A 15,535-nucleotide genomic window follows, 5' to 3' on the forward strand; every position below is an offset into this window, starting at 1 on the left:
TAAAAAAGAATATTCCGAGGCGGTCTTAAAATTCCCCTAAAGGCCGTATATAGCTGAAATACTACAATATCCGGGATGCTTTTCGTCTGTGGCGGATTTCCTGATGATTACGTATAAACAGTGGCGGGTAGAATCAAAGTGTTCTCCGTTTTAATGCAGGGCTAGTAGTTCAAAACAAACCATTTAGTTTTTTAAGAACGAAGGTAAGTGAAACAACATGTAGTCGACTGCCTGACATTTAAAAGATGTTAGTATTACATGTGTGAGGTCCAACCATTGCCGCATTCAAGTAATTGTTTACTTGTTAACTAATCGGCGTGTGCAACAAGCTAAAGCTAGCTTGCACCAGTTGATATTAGAAATAATTCCAACCAGATTCCAGGCTCCAATTCTTATTTGGTTTACGCTTATTTTGATTTTGAATTAAGGTAAACTTATTTTCGGAAAAGCAGAATGCAGAGGAACACCCGTCTGAAACGAGAACTTCAGCTACTTAGTACTGAACCTCCTCCAGGAATATCATGTTGGCAGGTAGAGGACCAGACAGACGAACTTAGAGCACGTAAGCCCTCACTCAGAATGCAGTTTTATTATTTTTTTTTTATTTTCAGATGTAAAGCAGTTCCTTAAAATAATATGCATCTGAAACCAGTCATTGCCAGGTAGCAACCAGTTGCAATTACATTTATGAATTAGGTAGCCTATTACGTTAATGCGCTAATTGTAAACAATGTGTACAATATATATATACTATATGTTAATGATATATTAGGACAGTAAAAGGAGAAAACAGCCATCATGTTCATTTAAGATGCAAGTCAATGTGCCTGTTACTTGTGTCAGATTGGGGTGGAGAACACAAGACAAATATCAATCAGGACATCAGCTGGCTCCTTGTTTAGGTTATGATTGTTGGATTCAAGTGAAGTAGGCTCAATAAGTGCAACAACTAAGATTAAACACAAATTTTGGATGCAGCTGCAGATGCCCCACTGTTTTGAACTGGTGCAGCCATATCCTGAACATTTTGAACGATTCACTGATATTTCTCAAAATGTGAATAGGTCACCTTCATATCGAGTGTAAATGTGCTATGTTGCTTCGCCTTTGTCAGTAATGAATGTTATCATATGACCAGCAACAGGACCAGTGACTTCTCTCATTTTACTGTGTTGTGCAGAGATCATAGGAGGTGTGAACACACCTTATGAGGGAGGTCTGTTTACTCTGGAAATCAAAATACCGGAGAGGTAATTTACAGCCATCAGCCTCTTTTTAAGGAGTCAGTAATTATCAGAGCCTGTCTGAGAAAGTTTTTTATGCTTTTAAGACTATAAATGTCAATGATAAGATTTCCCTTGTAATTGGTGTATTTAATATAGTTTAATTCATGGCACTTTTGAAGGTATCCATTTGAGCCTCCCAAGATTCGGTTCCTGACACCCATCTATCACCCCAACATTGATAATGCTGGTCGGATTTGCCTTGATGCACTTAAAATGCCACCCAAGGTACTGTGTAACACTGTCAACACCGACACAGATTATACAGGTTCAAACAGCAGGTAGAGCAGGCTCCCTTTCAGGACATGGGATCTTGTAGTCAGCATGCAGTGGGGCTAAGAGAAGACGTTCGCATAATATGACATTACTGCAGTAATATTGGTATTACAGTACTCAGAACAGTACAGTACAGATCAGTAGGTGATTTTGATTACAAAGTAATCAAAGCAACTGATGAAAAAAGGATGAGTCTTCCAAAGTAAATTATCAAGAATTCTTCACATTTCACCATCATTTCAACTCCAATTGTCAGTGTGTTTGTAGTACAAGAGATATCTTAAAGCGTGGACTTTATTATGGAAGTTTACAAAGGAATGCAAGAGATGCAACAGGTTTTGAAAGAGCCCACAAAGTGATGGACTTGTAGGTGAGGCGGGTCAGTTACAACGATGGCAAGATATTTAACGTGTTAAGGAGAACACAGTCAGAAATTACACTACTCCAAACAAAGACACAATGCACCAGGATGTACACGTAGAAGCTTCCATAAAAGGACAGTTGATTTAAAAATGCATGGACAAAATAATGGCTCCTGAACTTACCCTAGGTGTACATCTGTTCCTCTGTGACCCAACATAAACAGTATGTCATTAGCTTCTCAAAGCTGATATTTACTATAGGGCATTTATTACCAAGGCCAATGCACAACACATAATATAATGCAAATAATCACAGAGAAGTCTTAACTTGTTGTGGAAGATAGCCAGTGCGCGCAAGGCTTACTTATTACTATGTCCGTATATTTAGCGTGGTGGTAGCTCTGTCATGATGTGCAGAGGTTGTTCTCCTAACTATTCTTAGTTGATAATGTCCCCATACATAATGCTAAAACCAGTTCAAGAATGGTTTCACAAATTGCAGGATGAAGCAAGACATATTCCAGGGCCTCATCAATAACTATATCTTTAAGATCGTTCAACCCTTCTCGGAAGGTCTAGCATTTAGAGTAGTGCTCCAAACCTGACCTCTCAAAAGAATGGATGTGATATCTTTAAGGAGTGGTCCAATATCCTACCAGAACCAGTTCAAAATAGTGTAATAGCACTGACATTCCCGGACAGATTTAAGCTTTTCTGGAGGTAAAAAGTTGCCACATCATATTCATGTTTTCAGTTTGTAAATGTTTATATAATTTAGTCTGCTCTCTCTGTTTTCCCTGGGGACTGTGTAGTAGTCTAGAGTTGATACACTTGTATTCTAGTGTTCTTGTTCTTCCACTAGAGTTTGTCTCCTATACTACTAAAAATTAGTTTTTCAGGTCTGTGAGGGCGTCAGATGATGTTCTATTTTGTTTGGAGTAGAGTTTGGTTATCATTTGTAGTTTTGTAACTATGGTGATGCTGCAGTGATACAGGAGCACATAGTGAGTAATTGGGGCTGCAGTTTTGATTGTTGTGGTTAACTCCAGATTGTCTCATACAGGGTGCCTGGAGACCTTCCCTTAACATATCCACAATTCTCACATCTATACAAGTGCTCATGGCTGAACCCAACCCGGATGACCCACTTATGGCTGATATTGTGAGTTTATATTCTCAAATATAATTTTGCTAATACTGGCCTCATATATTTATATATTTACGTTTAGCCACCAGTCACATAATGTCGCTCAAGCATTAATGGTAGAGTGTATTCTCTCTCTCTCTCTCTCTCCCCCTCCCCCTCTCTCTCATGAGACTCACTCAGACATTTCCGGTCGGTTTTGTTTCTGCTGTCAGTATATTTGAAAATGTTGTTTTTGTGCTTCAGTCTTCAGAATTTAAATACAACAAACCAGTTTATCTGGAGAAAGCAAAAGACTGGACTGAGAAACATGCCATGTTGACAAATAAGGTGAGCTAGCTCCCCACTGTCATCTTAATTGTTAAAACCAAGCCAACAGAAAACCCTCATAATTCCCCACATATCAACACCATCCCAGACTGTACTGTGTGTAATATAATGTTGTGAACACAAGAGGGCACTGTATGTCTTTGATTAATATTGCTGTTTTGATTTCTCAATCGTGTGTCTGACTTGTAGGGTGCGGAAGAGAAAGAAAACATGGTATCTGAGGAGCTGAATAAAAAAATCAAAAAGAGAGGGGCCCTCTGTACAGGTGACCAATGTGATGAAGCCAAGAAAGTTTGCATGTAGAGAGAGAGATTTTCCATCTGTTTCCAGTGTCTTATTTGCTTTTGTCTGCCTAAAGCTGAAAGTGTATGTGATCTGCTCCTTTTGTGTCATTTCTGCACATGTAATGAAGAGAGTTATAGTAAAGTAATAAAATTTAGTTTATTTCAACACCCAGTATTTTCTGTGTATGGTGTTACACTAAATACAGATTAGACATTTCCCAAATGCTCTTAAATATATGAAACTAATCATTTTATTTAACTGTTCTTTCATCACATGTATACAGAAATATGAAAATATGTACATCCAAAACAGTCTTTTATAAAGGGCATCAAAATTTCAGTATAAAAATTTTGTTTTCCATATATATTTTATATATGTATTTAAAGAGCAGAAAACAACACATTTGGGGTATAAAAAAGGGAATATAACATGCTAGTTCAGAGGTAGTTACATTTTATGTACAATAGCTAGCCTACTTTACACATTAAAACAAAAAAGCCCACCCATGTTCTGCTATGCCTTTACCAAAACCACTCTTGGATTTTCAGTTTATGAGGACAACATCTATCTTCTAGTCAAAGGGCATTTTGAATTGTTTATTCAACATCCATGATAAGGTTATTATAGTAAGATATTTCATTGCTTAGGTGAACAGCACACTGAACGGTTCTATAATGGCAGTATTGTGAATTTCCGGTTATGCTCTACATCCCTGATTGCTACAGTAAGTCATGGGTCACAAGTCCTCCAACGGTTCAGAAAGTTAAACTGTTTTGCTCAGTTTCCTAAGAAAAATGTTTTTGCCCTACACATCTAAAATGATTTCACTTTTGTCAGACCTGAATGTGCTGTTGTGCATTTCTGTGAACTTTTGTAATGGATCTGTACACACACACACACACACACACACACACACGCATACACACACCACGGGCACAGAAACAAGTGAGGACCTGTATTTGCTGAATAGGCAGCAATTATAGGACTGAGAATGCATTCAGATGGTTATTTATGGAGACACTGAGCAGGCGTGGTGGAGAGATCATTTTCACTATGAAACCATTTCAAAGCTTCTGTAGGACTGACTTTACCTGCTACACTTAATCTCTTCAATGCCACTCATATAGTACCTTTGTTATCCGTTTCTTAGTCCATGTTTCACATCTTTGAAAATACTCGTATATTATCCTTTGATGTAAGAACGCTAATATATATATATATATGTATTTGAGATGTTTCTGTTGGATATCATCATGTAAAGAGCCTTTATTGTGATGTTTACATGCAGTCCAATGCTTTAGGAATCAAACCAGAAAGTTCTCTCCTCAGTGGTCTGAGCTTGTCATGGTTGGGGAGCGATTTCCCTATCTGTCCCGGGATTTCTGTCCAAGGTCCTCGTTGGCTGAGGTAAATGTGTTGGTGGGGGAGGTTTATAAACAGGAGAGAGAGTGAGGGGAAGAGTGATAGACTTCAGAAATAAAAGAGCTTGCATTACTGCTGTCAGTGTCCATGTTATTGTGCAGCAGCTCCTCCTCAGTAAGGCACACGTGTGCTGTGGGCATGACTGTGCTCTCTCGCTGGGTTGAGGAACTTTGAAGATGGCACGGGATAAGCGTAACAGAAGAAGAACCATGAGGGAACCGAGCAGACGGATCAGGTTTGGATCCTGCCAGGCTCTCAGACGGCCTCTCCCCTTCGGCAAAAGACACCAGAGCCTGAATGGAGTCGTACGAACTCTTCTCTGTTTCCAAGGAGATGAAAGAGTCAAGAGAGTCATTGGGAGGGGGTGAGGTGATTCGGGCTCTCATCCAGAGGAGTCGAGTGTCTTCTCTGAAGTGTGGGTTGAAGAAGATGTAGAGCAGGGGGTTCAGGCAGGCTGGGAGAGGCAGCAGCACCAGAAGGACAGATTTGATGACCTCTTCGCTGACAGGAAACAAGCCCAGTAAAGAGGAGAGGGTGAGGAAGGCCACAGGACAGTAGAGCAGGCAGTTACTGAAGATGAGCCATGCTACGTGCTTTATCATAGCACAGTCCCAGATGCTGTCAAATTCACCCTTCATCAAGTCCCAGTACAGTTTAATGTAAGTGCCTGTGATGACCAAGAAACACAGCAAATTCATCATTATGAGGGCCATCATAAAGCCCAGTGTAGAGGGAGGAGCCTCAGGTAAAGGGGAGGGCAGACAAAGGGGCGTGACTCCATATTCGCCCATGTGCATTAGTGGCAGGGCTGCCACAGCCAATGACAGAGCTACACAGGTCAGAGCAGCCACCTGTACGCTTCTGAATGAAGGCGACTTCCCGTATGCACGCACGCACGACACGGACACACTGCACTGCACGGCTGCTAGGGTGAGGAAGAGAATGGAGCTCTCGGACGCCAGCACAGTGATGAAGCCGGTCGCCTGGCAACCGGCTCCCGTTTCCCAGCGCGCTCCATGCAGGGCAAACTCGCCAAACGTCAGAGCATCAGTCAACGCCAGTGTGCCAGTGCACAGTCCAGTGAGTAGGTTGGCACCTCCAATGGCACCAATGATAAACTTGACGGGAGAAAGATAGCTGGGTGAGGCGAAGATTGTGATGATGAGGAGGCCGTTGCCAAACAAAGAGACAACAGAGATGAGCCACATGCCCAAACGTACCACCCAGCTGTCAAACAGGCTGTCACATGGCTTAAAGGGACCTGGTAATTAGTAAGGAAAGAGAAGAATTAATGTGATACAGATGAAAAGAGAGAATGGTTTAAAAATATTCCAAATGTTGACAAAACCATCAGTTTCTTTTGCCTTGGCTTGCTATATAAATAGAGTATAGCTCTTACCTTTTATAATTATATTTTTGTAATATTATATTTGTTGGCAGTTGCCAACTGTAAGTCCTTGTCAAAACTCCTGCCATTGCTCTACTGTATTCCATTGTGCAGATCTTTAGTTTCCTTAGCTGTGCATGCATTTGTAGAATACTGACTATAATTCTATACAGGCATTTGCTGAATCCCAGTTTTAAATTTATTGTAAATTGTATACTGAATATGAATCTTACTTAAGGATTTCCAAATTTTGTCCACTGGAATCATGATTATATACTGTTTCTTTTATATATTTCCAAGATGAAATAGTTGGTATATTGTTCACCAGAGACGTTCACATCAGAGTGTGTCACAGGGCGTGAAAAGGCTTGGATTCAAGTCATGACCTCATTGTCAATCACTAGATTGGTCTGGCCCATTTGACTAAAAGGGGTGAGATGAGACATGGTGCTAAGCGCACTTTTGAATGGAATATCAATTCAACACTAAAGCTAAACTGCTGAATTTCACACTGAATCAGGCTCACTGCTACCAGTTCTGTCCTGTATGCTGAAATAAAACATGTCATACCTGGTACGGGACTACACTGAATGCTCGTCTGGAGTTTGGACTCCTCAATTTCCAACTGAAATTCTTCAAGGTCTGTGTCATCTATAGAGAAAAAGACAAGACACAAAGGAGCTAAGAAGAGAAACTTGAATAATTGCATTATTTATGTAATTTAGAGATGTGACATTGATTAAAATGGTTTCAACAATTTAGTTTTGACAGCAGGAATGTTCCACTGATGTAGCGTATCATAAATCAACATTTCACAGTTATAAGGTCCATGAAAACAATCTTGTGTAACATTTAGAGGAGTTTTAGCATTTGATAATGCCATTAATCTTACATGTCATTGTATAACAAACAGAACGTTTTGTTCTTTTAAACCTTTCTAAGGGTGCAATGAGGACCAATCATCTCTCTTTGTTCTTGCAGTGGGTCCTCTTTTTCTTTCTTTCTTTTTTTTTTTTTCTTGATAAAGCATGTTAGAGTGTTTTAGATCTTAGCTAGTCAATCTCAGAGTTCAAACAGTCTCCATAAAGCTTAATTACTCAACACTCCTTTCAACTGAATAGCACGATCAGATGGCACATTGAGGAATGCATGTCAAGGAATGATGAGTTCTTATTTCATCTAAAGTACCTGCGGTTTACAGTTTGAGTCTCGGCACGTTTTACAGTTCTAATTAAAGATGCAAGGACATGTTTGAGAGACAAAAATAGACAAGCTCATCCCCTACATTTCTCAGAGTTACAGTGCAGGAAGATATTGCCACAGGCAATGGTAGATCCTCATTTCCCGTTCATATGGAGAATATGCACAGAGTGAGGATCAATGAGTAATACTTTTTTATATGAACACAATATAGCACTTTAAGGCCAGCATGAACTTCAATATTTTATTCAAGGGAATGTTAGCTAAAACTGATTGAACCAAACTTACTTTCACTCCCAAATTGTTTGACTCCTTTGATAACAGGTTAAGTTTCCTGGGAAAATTTAGCCGAATGATGCCAACCAAATTCTATGTTATTTCACTGTATTCCAAATAAATTACTCATCATTATCTCACCAGTCTATGTGAATAAAAGCTTTCATTTTCTATCTTGTTTTTTCAATTTTCAAAATAAATTGTAGTGTAATTAGAAGGCCTTGTGCTGAATGGGATTGGAGCTGCAGTTGAAATGAATGACTTTCACTTTTGTCCCTGCCACTTTGTTTAAGAACACAGCAATTTTGCATCATTAAATGAGTTTTAAAGAGTGTACTGTGGATTATGTAAACACTTGTTGGTGTTTATGTAATCTAAACTCGTCAGATTAAAAACAGTCATTAGAGCACTCAGAAACAGCAGAGTAACTCTGACAAAGGAGCTGTTCAGAGAATAACTCTGCACCTCCAGGACATTTGACACTGGAAAATCAAGACTAGCACATTTGTTCTGTCCATGAAAAGGAGGAAATGTAGTCCTTACTGAAACCCATTTCACTCACAAAGATTTTGAAATGCTTGTTGACAAACAATATAAATAGGCGTTGAATAAACGTTGAGATTTTGTGAACTTACAGTTGTTGTCAGCATGAATTGGAAACAGGGCTAGAGCTCTCTTCTGAAGATCTTCCTCCTCGTCGGTCAAATGCTCCATTTCCCATTGGCTGGCAGATTTGTAGCTGTTGCAGGCTCCATACACACAACACTGATAGGCGTAAGGCATCTCAATCACTCTGTTGGGCAAATGTAACAATATTGCAATCACAATATCAACTGAGCAGCAGATCTCACTGTCAAAGACTTATTACTATTGCATTTTCTTCTTTTTTTTCCCAGAGAAAAGACATTTTTGAATCAACCATCAATCAGTTCTTATGTACACAATGACTGCTTATCAGCAAGAGTGACCACGTGTTTTTTTTTGTTGTTGTTGTTGTTCTTTCTTTCTTTCTCTTTCTTTCTTTCTTTCTTTCTTTCTTTCTCTTTTTTTTCGGGGGGGGGTGTTTGTTTTGTTTTTTTTTAAATGGGATCAGATTTCAGATATATTGTACTAAATAAGAAACATATATGTGTCTTTTGGCTTTATGTCACATTTTACTCCCACTCTTTTCTCTCACTCAGTCTGCTGTTCACAGGTTTATTGTCAAATTTTAAGGGTGTCAGAGGAGGGCCAGGGTTATATAAAACAGCTCGGATCAACTGAAGTTAAATTTAGCTAAAAACCAGCCCTGATCTGAAACTTTTGACCCGACAGCATAAGGGCATGGCTCCATTCTGGGCTGCTGTTGATCTGGATCACATCTGAAACCGCACTCTGCTACTCTACCTGTTTGAGACAACATCATTTGGCTCCATACACAACCCATCTAACACCGCCGCAGGGGTAAAAACAATCATGATAAATGGAAACGCTCCAGTCATGGAGAGCTTCCACTGCCAAAGGCATTGTGGGGAAAAGCTGAGAAGAAGAGAAAGAGAGACATATTTACATCAATCTCTCTTTATTTTTAGAGAAAGGGCGGTACCGAAATTCCTACCTCTTCCTGCGAGGAGACTTAGTGTCAAAACAAAAATCACTGGAGATTGAATTGAACAGAAATAGAAAGTATGATACAGTAGTCTCCATGGACCTCTGAGATGTCGCTATGACGATCCCGTAGTTTAAGTCGACTGGGATATTTTGATGAACCAATTTATTTGGGCATGCATTTTTTTATTTGAATGATGAGTTCTTCCCTGATTACCTGAAATGACTGATTTTGTCACTGTAGATGATAATGTTCTGTGACACCATGCCTAACAGTAAGCCAAAATAAGCTGAATATTAATATTTGCATCGCCGAATCTTATACTACCCCATGTTAACACATAAACAGGCACATATGCAATTTGCTCCCCTGTCCCATTGATACCTGTTGTTACTTAGTCTTTCCTGTTTTAGTGAGTGAGATAAGAGACATATGTGGCAGATTTCCATATTTCCTTTTAAGTCTATATCTCTTTTAGACTTATTTAAAACACCCATTGTCTTGTCATTTCGGATGGAGTAAGAGTCATGGTGTAGACATTTTTCCCTGTTCCTCACTGCAGTACCTGATACTGGGGAAATCCTCCTCTCTGAAGGAGGAGGAGAGGTCCATATTCCCCTTCAGCTTCAGATGAGTGAGACTGTTAAGTCCAGCCAGAGGAAGCTGGCTCAGCCAGTTATCTGTCAAATCTCTGAGAGAGGAGGGGTGGGGGGTCAGGGACAAAGTTTCATTAGCCTTGGATATTCACTTAATACCTTGAATTTCTGCCCTTTTATTTATAGCTCTTAGATGATGATGAAAAACTGACTTGACATTTGCCAACAGTATGTAGGTGTCCTTTGTGTAAATATTTTCTTAGAACCAGGTGCTCAAACAGAACAACAGAAAATTACACTGTGCCCAGTTGCTGGCTTTGAACTATTTGCTATTTGCTATTTGCTTGGTCTGGCACCACAAAAAACACAAGTAGGATGAACCTGGTAAGATCATCCATACAGGCTCAGTCTGTGGCCATACTTTATTATAAAAGAGATGACTGTTGGCAAATGCAAGTTTTTTGGGGTTTTTTTTTTACAAAACATGTTGAGTGATGTTGACCACTGAAAGGGGGAATACAGCAAACCTGTATCATCATTTAAAATACAACCAAACACAATCTATTCAACTTCAGGATCTATACTTGCAGCACATACAATCAGACATTGTATTATGCTTTATTAAATCGCACACTTTAATCTCATTGTCACAGTTCGTATGCCCATTGCAATATCCAACTAGTTTGTTTCAGATCGCACATTGTCTCTGTATCACGCAGCCTTAGCATATGGACCTTTTAACACTTGGTGTGAAGTGTTTCAGGGGTTTCTGTCATTTTACATCTGATAATTGGTTTCAGACATGATGATACTAATGTAAATATGGAATGAATTAGGCATAAAATAAACATGACGTGAAATGTGAGTGTTTGTGTGAATTGTAAAGACACATAAACTCACAGTTTGACCAGTGACTGAAGAGAAGAAAAAGCATCAGGGTGAATCAGCTCAATTCGATTCCAACTCAGATCTCTGTACAAAGACACAAATCATAAAACACATATATGCTTTCATAAAATCCATATCATTAAGATCTCAACCTATACAGTTTACCACTATTGTACAATACATTGTACAATGAACACCAACAGTGTGCAACAGATTTTTTTCCACACATCAACATGTATACAGCCGTGTAAAGATAACGGAAGTCTAAGGTGATGACGTTTGACTGGCTAAATGTTGGAATATAAGCTGCTGTCAGGTACTGCTCTTTCATCCCCACATTGTCTCTAGATTTTGTGTGCGACTAAGACAGGTCTGTAGCTTTGGTGTGAGGAAAAGTCATAGAGTTGGCTGTTATGAATCTCTGTCATCACTCATTACTAAAATTTCCTAAAGGACTGAGTTGTACGTCCTTACCACTAGGGGGCAGTGAAGGTCAGCTAGCTCATGTCTTCACATTCACTATGTAAGCAGGTCACTTACATTATATTAAGAGATCAAAGTGGTTGTATTTTTGTCATTAATAATTTAACTTTTAAGCTTCGGGAATTGGGTCGGAGAGGAGGAGAGAGAGTGAGTAATTTACTCACAGTGAACGGAGAGAAGTGAGTTGTTGGAATGTATTCCTCTCAATCTGTCTGATCAGATTGTGCTGTAGACCTCTGTGAAGCACGCACACAGAGAGAGAGAGAGAGGGAAATAAAACACTTCCAATAGCCACTCACACATAAAAACAGCAGTTTTCATACCTTGCCCCACATGTACACTCATAAAATGAAGCATGTGCTGAATGAAGGAGTAAGTGATGAAAATGAAGTTGAGATGGTTTCCTCAAACTCACATCTCTTGAAGAGAAGAGCAGTGACGAAAGCTGGGCAGCTCTTTGATGAGATTATGGGACAGCTCACTGACACAAACAAACAAATATTCAGATTAATACAAATGAGACAGCGGAAAAGACATAGAGAGAGAGAGAGAGAGAGAGAGAGAGAGAGAGAGAGAGAGAGAGAGACCGCGCACAAATTTCAGATGTCACAACTTGCTCTCTGACCAGATTTAACAGACTTAGTTTACCAGACTTAACCTCTTCACCCTACAGTTACAACACTACATATTTCTTTCCTAAGAGTGACAAATGGTCAGTTGGAGATTCAAATTTCAGCTCACAACAAATGACATCATTGCGTGTGTGTGTGTGTGTGTGTACATGAGGGCTTTTCAGAATCTGTCATATGCTGGGCATCTGTCAAATGTTTCTAGGTGAATTAAATAAATTGGGGCATGAGTGTGTGTGTGTGTGCGTGTGTGTGTGTGTGTGTGTGCGGGGGGGGGGGGGGTCACAGTTATTCAAGATCTCTTTCATCATTCAGTTGCAGACACATGTGTCTCCTTTGAGAGAGACTGTCTAATTGAAGTTTTCCAGTTGGAAAGCAGTTTGTGCATGGCTGTTGATGGTAGTCCTTGGCTGTTTTATCAGAATTAGTTATGAGTAATAGACCATCATCTGATCAGAGAAATGGCAACAGGTCCAGGAAACTCTGATCCACCACACGTACACACAGAGAAAGTAAAAACAAACAATGTGCTCTCATTGGGTATGCTGACAGGGCTGCAACAGTGGCCATCCGAGCAGACAGCAGAATGGAAACTTTACGCTCACTGATCAAAGACAAATGTATGAATTAATGACTAACTATAGAAATTTTAAAGAGAAAGAATGAAAGAAAGAAAGAAAGAAAGTATAAATGAGACAAATTAAGACCCAAGGACACATGATGGGTGTGTGTGTGTGGTGCATGTATAAGTGCATGTGTGTGTGTGTGTACAGGACAGTGTGTGATATCTGGGCAGATGTACTCACAGAACTCTGAGATTTGGAAGCTGCAGGCAAAGATTCTGAGGGAGACCAGATAGACCAGCTCTCGTCAAGGACCTGAAGAGAAAAAGTATGAGAAAATGTTTGTGGACTTGGAAGGCCCTCACTGTATCACTGACATACTACAGAAAAACCTGAGAGGTCTTGACTGTCAGGAATCTTAGAGTCTGATATCCATGGACCTGTTTCAGAATTTCAAGGTCAAATTAGGCATTGCCTTAATCTTAATGAAACACCCACTGGAAACAGGACTTGGTAAATGATATAGCTCAAGCAATTGCTTGTCTAAAGTGGACTCATAATGAGCAGTGTGATTTAGATAGTAAACAGTTTCTAAGTTTGTTTTGGTCTCTGAGCGTTTTGCACGCAGCAGAGCAGATAAGATGAAAATGTGATGAGAGAGTTGGGCATTGTTGTCAGGCTTACAGAATCTCCAGGCTAGTGGTCCCTGTCAGGTCAGGAAAGTCTCGGATCTCTGTGGCACCATTCAATGAGCTAAGGGCGGAAAGAGGACAGCGTTACAGATGATGTTACACACACACACACACACACACACACACACACACACACACACACACAAACACACACACACACACACACACACACACACACACACTCACACAAAAACAGAGAAGCGCATCGCTACCACATGATATTTGCTTCTGGCTACCTTTGTAGTGGATTACAGTTCTCAACTTGAGACGCTGGAGTTGGGATGTGAGGTCAGGTTAATTGTGTGTGTCACAGTTCTGGATTTACTGCCAGACAGCTTAATAATATCATACAGAGATAACACTGCATTATACAAACAGAAGTTTTTGACTGAGCATGGATACTCACAGAGTATGTAACTTTGGTAAGAATTGGAAAGCAGATCTTCCCACAAACTGGATTGGATTCTCATAGAAATGACTGTCAGGACAGAGATGGAGAGAGAGAGAGAGAGAGAGAGAGAGGAGAAGAGAAGAGAAGAGAAGAGAAGAGAAGAGAAGAGAAGAGAAGAGAAGAGAAGAGAAGAGAAGAGAAGAGAAGTTAGTCTAAGAAGAAAAAAAAAAAAATTAAGTGTAGCTGTACTAATTTGTGTGTGCTGAGGCAGCATGTACCTGTCAATACAAGATGTGGAGGGACAGGTTTGTATGAGGTTTAATTATTAAAGTTTGTGTATTAGTGTCTCTCTGTGTTCCTGTTTCTGTGTTATGCTTTCAATGGGTGGTTTACACTTGTGATGGGTTTGTATTTGTATTTGTGTGTGTGTGTGTGTGTGTGTGTGTGTGTGTGAATGAAATTTTGTGTGATCTTTGTTTATCTGCTGGGGTTTGTGTGAGATGTCTCTTGCGGTTTATGCATGTGTGGTGTGTGTGTATGTATGCTGAGTATCTTGTGGGGTATGTATATGTGACTGGGTTTATGTAACTCTACTCACATTGTCTGCAGCAGTGGGTTCCCCTCAAAAGCCCTCTCTGGAATACCCTTTATATTGTTGTTATGGAAACCCCTGTGAAATACACACATGTACATATACATCATCATCAGCTTCTTCTTCTTCTGATTCTTGGTCTATAAGCTTCTAACAGGAAAGAAAAGGGTAAGAAAATGTATGTATATATTACTGTTTCTGATGCATACACAGTATTAATCCAGTGAATTTAAATAACAGTCAATATTCTGATATGCATGCAATATTTATTTATGAAGAAAACAATAGTATATTATTAAGAAAATGAGTGACAACAACATCATCATCATCATCATCATCATAATACTACTAATAATAAGATATATATTTTTACAAATGTAGTATTACATGATCAGTATCTGGCTCATTAACCCATGCGTCATTCTAGTGCTGCAGATCTGTCTCAGCAGAGAGCTCATACATGTTTATTTAAGGACGTCTTGCAGAGGGAAAAAAAAAACAAACATTGTGGTCAAAATACCTTTGTGAATGATTAGTGTATGATATTTCACGCAAGATTAATCAGCCAATTCATCACTGAGACTTGGACAGGTGTCACAGACAGGAGTTGACTAATTACACTCTTGCGGCAGTAGTCTGTGGTCAATACACCAGGAGAAATGACTTACAATCCCAAAGATAACACTATCATTCTTTCCTCTCTCCCTGACTGCAAATCTACCACTTCACAGTTCCTGCCTTATAGCATATCATAAACATCGGTACCATCTGCTCCTCATTATTACATTTTTACCTGGAACCTTTCAAATAAATAATCTCTTTCAGATATGCTTGTTTTTTCCCTCTATAACGGCGACAATCTGGCCAGTCAAAGTGCTTCAATTCGACAGCAGTCATACTATTGAGACTGACTGCATATTAGCTATAGTGTGACTTGTCAGAGAGCACACACATGGTCCAGTCTATGGATTCAATGGAGGTTGGCTGATGTAATCCTCGACCATATCATGTACGTAGGAGCACCTGTCTGAGGGCAGAGACACAGCTGAAAAACACTTTGCGAAACATGAGATGGCGGAAGGACTTAATCGCTAATTTAAGAGGGGGGGGGGGCGACATAGTATCCGTGCAGCGTATTACAAATGGTT

General features: G+C 39.7%; 2 protein-coding genes across 2 annotated transcripts in view; one reads left to right on the forward strand and one right to left on the reverse strand.

Annotated features, from left to right (window-relative positions):
- Nucleotides 1-453: 453 nt before the first annotated feature.
- ube2t (ubiquitin-conjugating enzyme E2T (putative)) lies at nucleotides 454-3,698 on the forward strand. The gene is made up of 6 exons (XM_030767821.1): nucleotides 454-562; nucleotides 1,181-1,250; nucleotides 1,406-1,511; nucleotides 2,985-3,083; nucleotides 3,312-3,395; nucleotides 3,585-3,698. Exons 1-6 carry the CDS (start codon nucleotides 454-456, stop codon nucleotides 3,696-3,698), a joined length of 582 nt encoding a protein of 193 aa, XP_030623681.1.
- Nucleotides 3,699-5,044: 1,346 nt separating this feature from the next.
- lgr6 (leucine-rich repeat containing G protein-coupled receptor 6) overlaps nucleotides 5,045-15,535 on the reverse strand; it is a 62,398-nt gene continuing 51,907 nt past the window's right edge. The window contains exons 8-19 of the mRNA XM_030767823.1: nucleotides 14,394-14,465; nucleotides 13,811-13,882; nucleotides 13,397-13,465; nucleotides 12,956-13,027; nucleotides 11,936-12,001; nucleotides 11,685-11,756; nucleotides 11,050-11,121; nucleotides 10,119-10,244; nucleotides 8,601-8,758; nucleotides 7,060-7,140; nucleotides 5,176-6,363; nucleotides 5,045-5,082 (exon numbers count right to left, since the gene is read on the reverse strand). Of these exons, the coding sequence (XP_030623683.1) occupies nucleotides 5,045-5,082; nucleotides 5,176-6,363; nucleotides 7,060-7,140; nucleotides 8,601-8,758; nucleotides 10,119-10,244; nucleotides 11,050-11,121; nucleotides 11,685-11,756; nucleotides 11,936-12,001; nucleotides 12,956-13,027; nucleotides 13,397-13,465; nucleotides 13,811-13,882; nucleotides 14,394-14,465 (2,086 nt within the window). The remainder of the gene's footprint in view (nucleotides 5,083-5,175; nucleotides 6,364-7,059; nucleotides 7,141-8,600; nucleotides 8,759-10,118; nucleotides 10,245-11,049; nucleotides 11,122-11,684; nucleotides 11,757-11,935; nucleotides 12,002-12,955; nucleotides 13,028-13,396; nucleotides 13,466-13,810; nucleotides 13,883-14,393; nucleotides 14,466-15,535) is intronic.

This window comes from Chanos chanos, chromosome 3 (assembly GCF_902362185.1).
Source record: "Chanos chanos chromosome 3, fChaCha1.1, whole genome shotgun sequence".
NCBI classification, from domain to species: domain Eukaryota; kingdom Metazoa; phylum Chordata; class Actinopteri; order Gonorynchiformes; family Chanidae; genus Chanos; species Chanos chanos.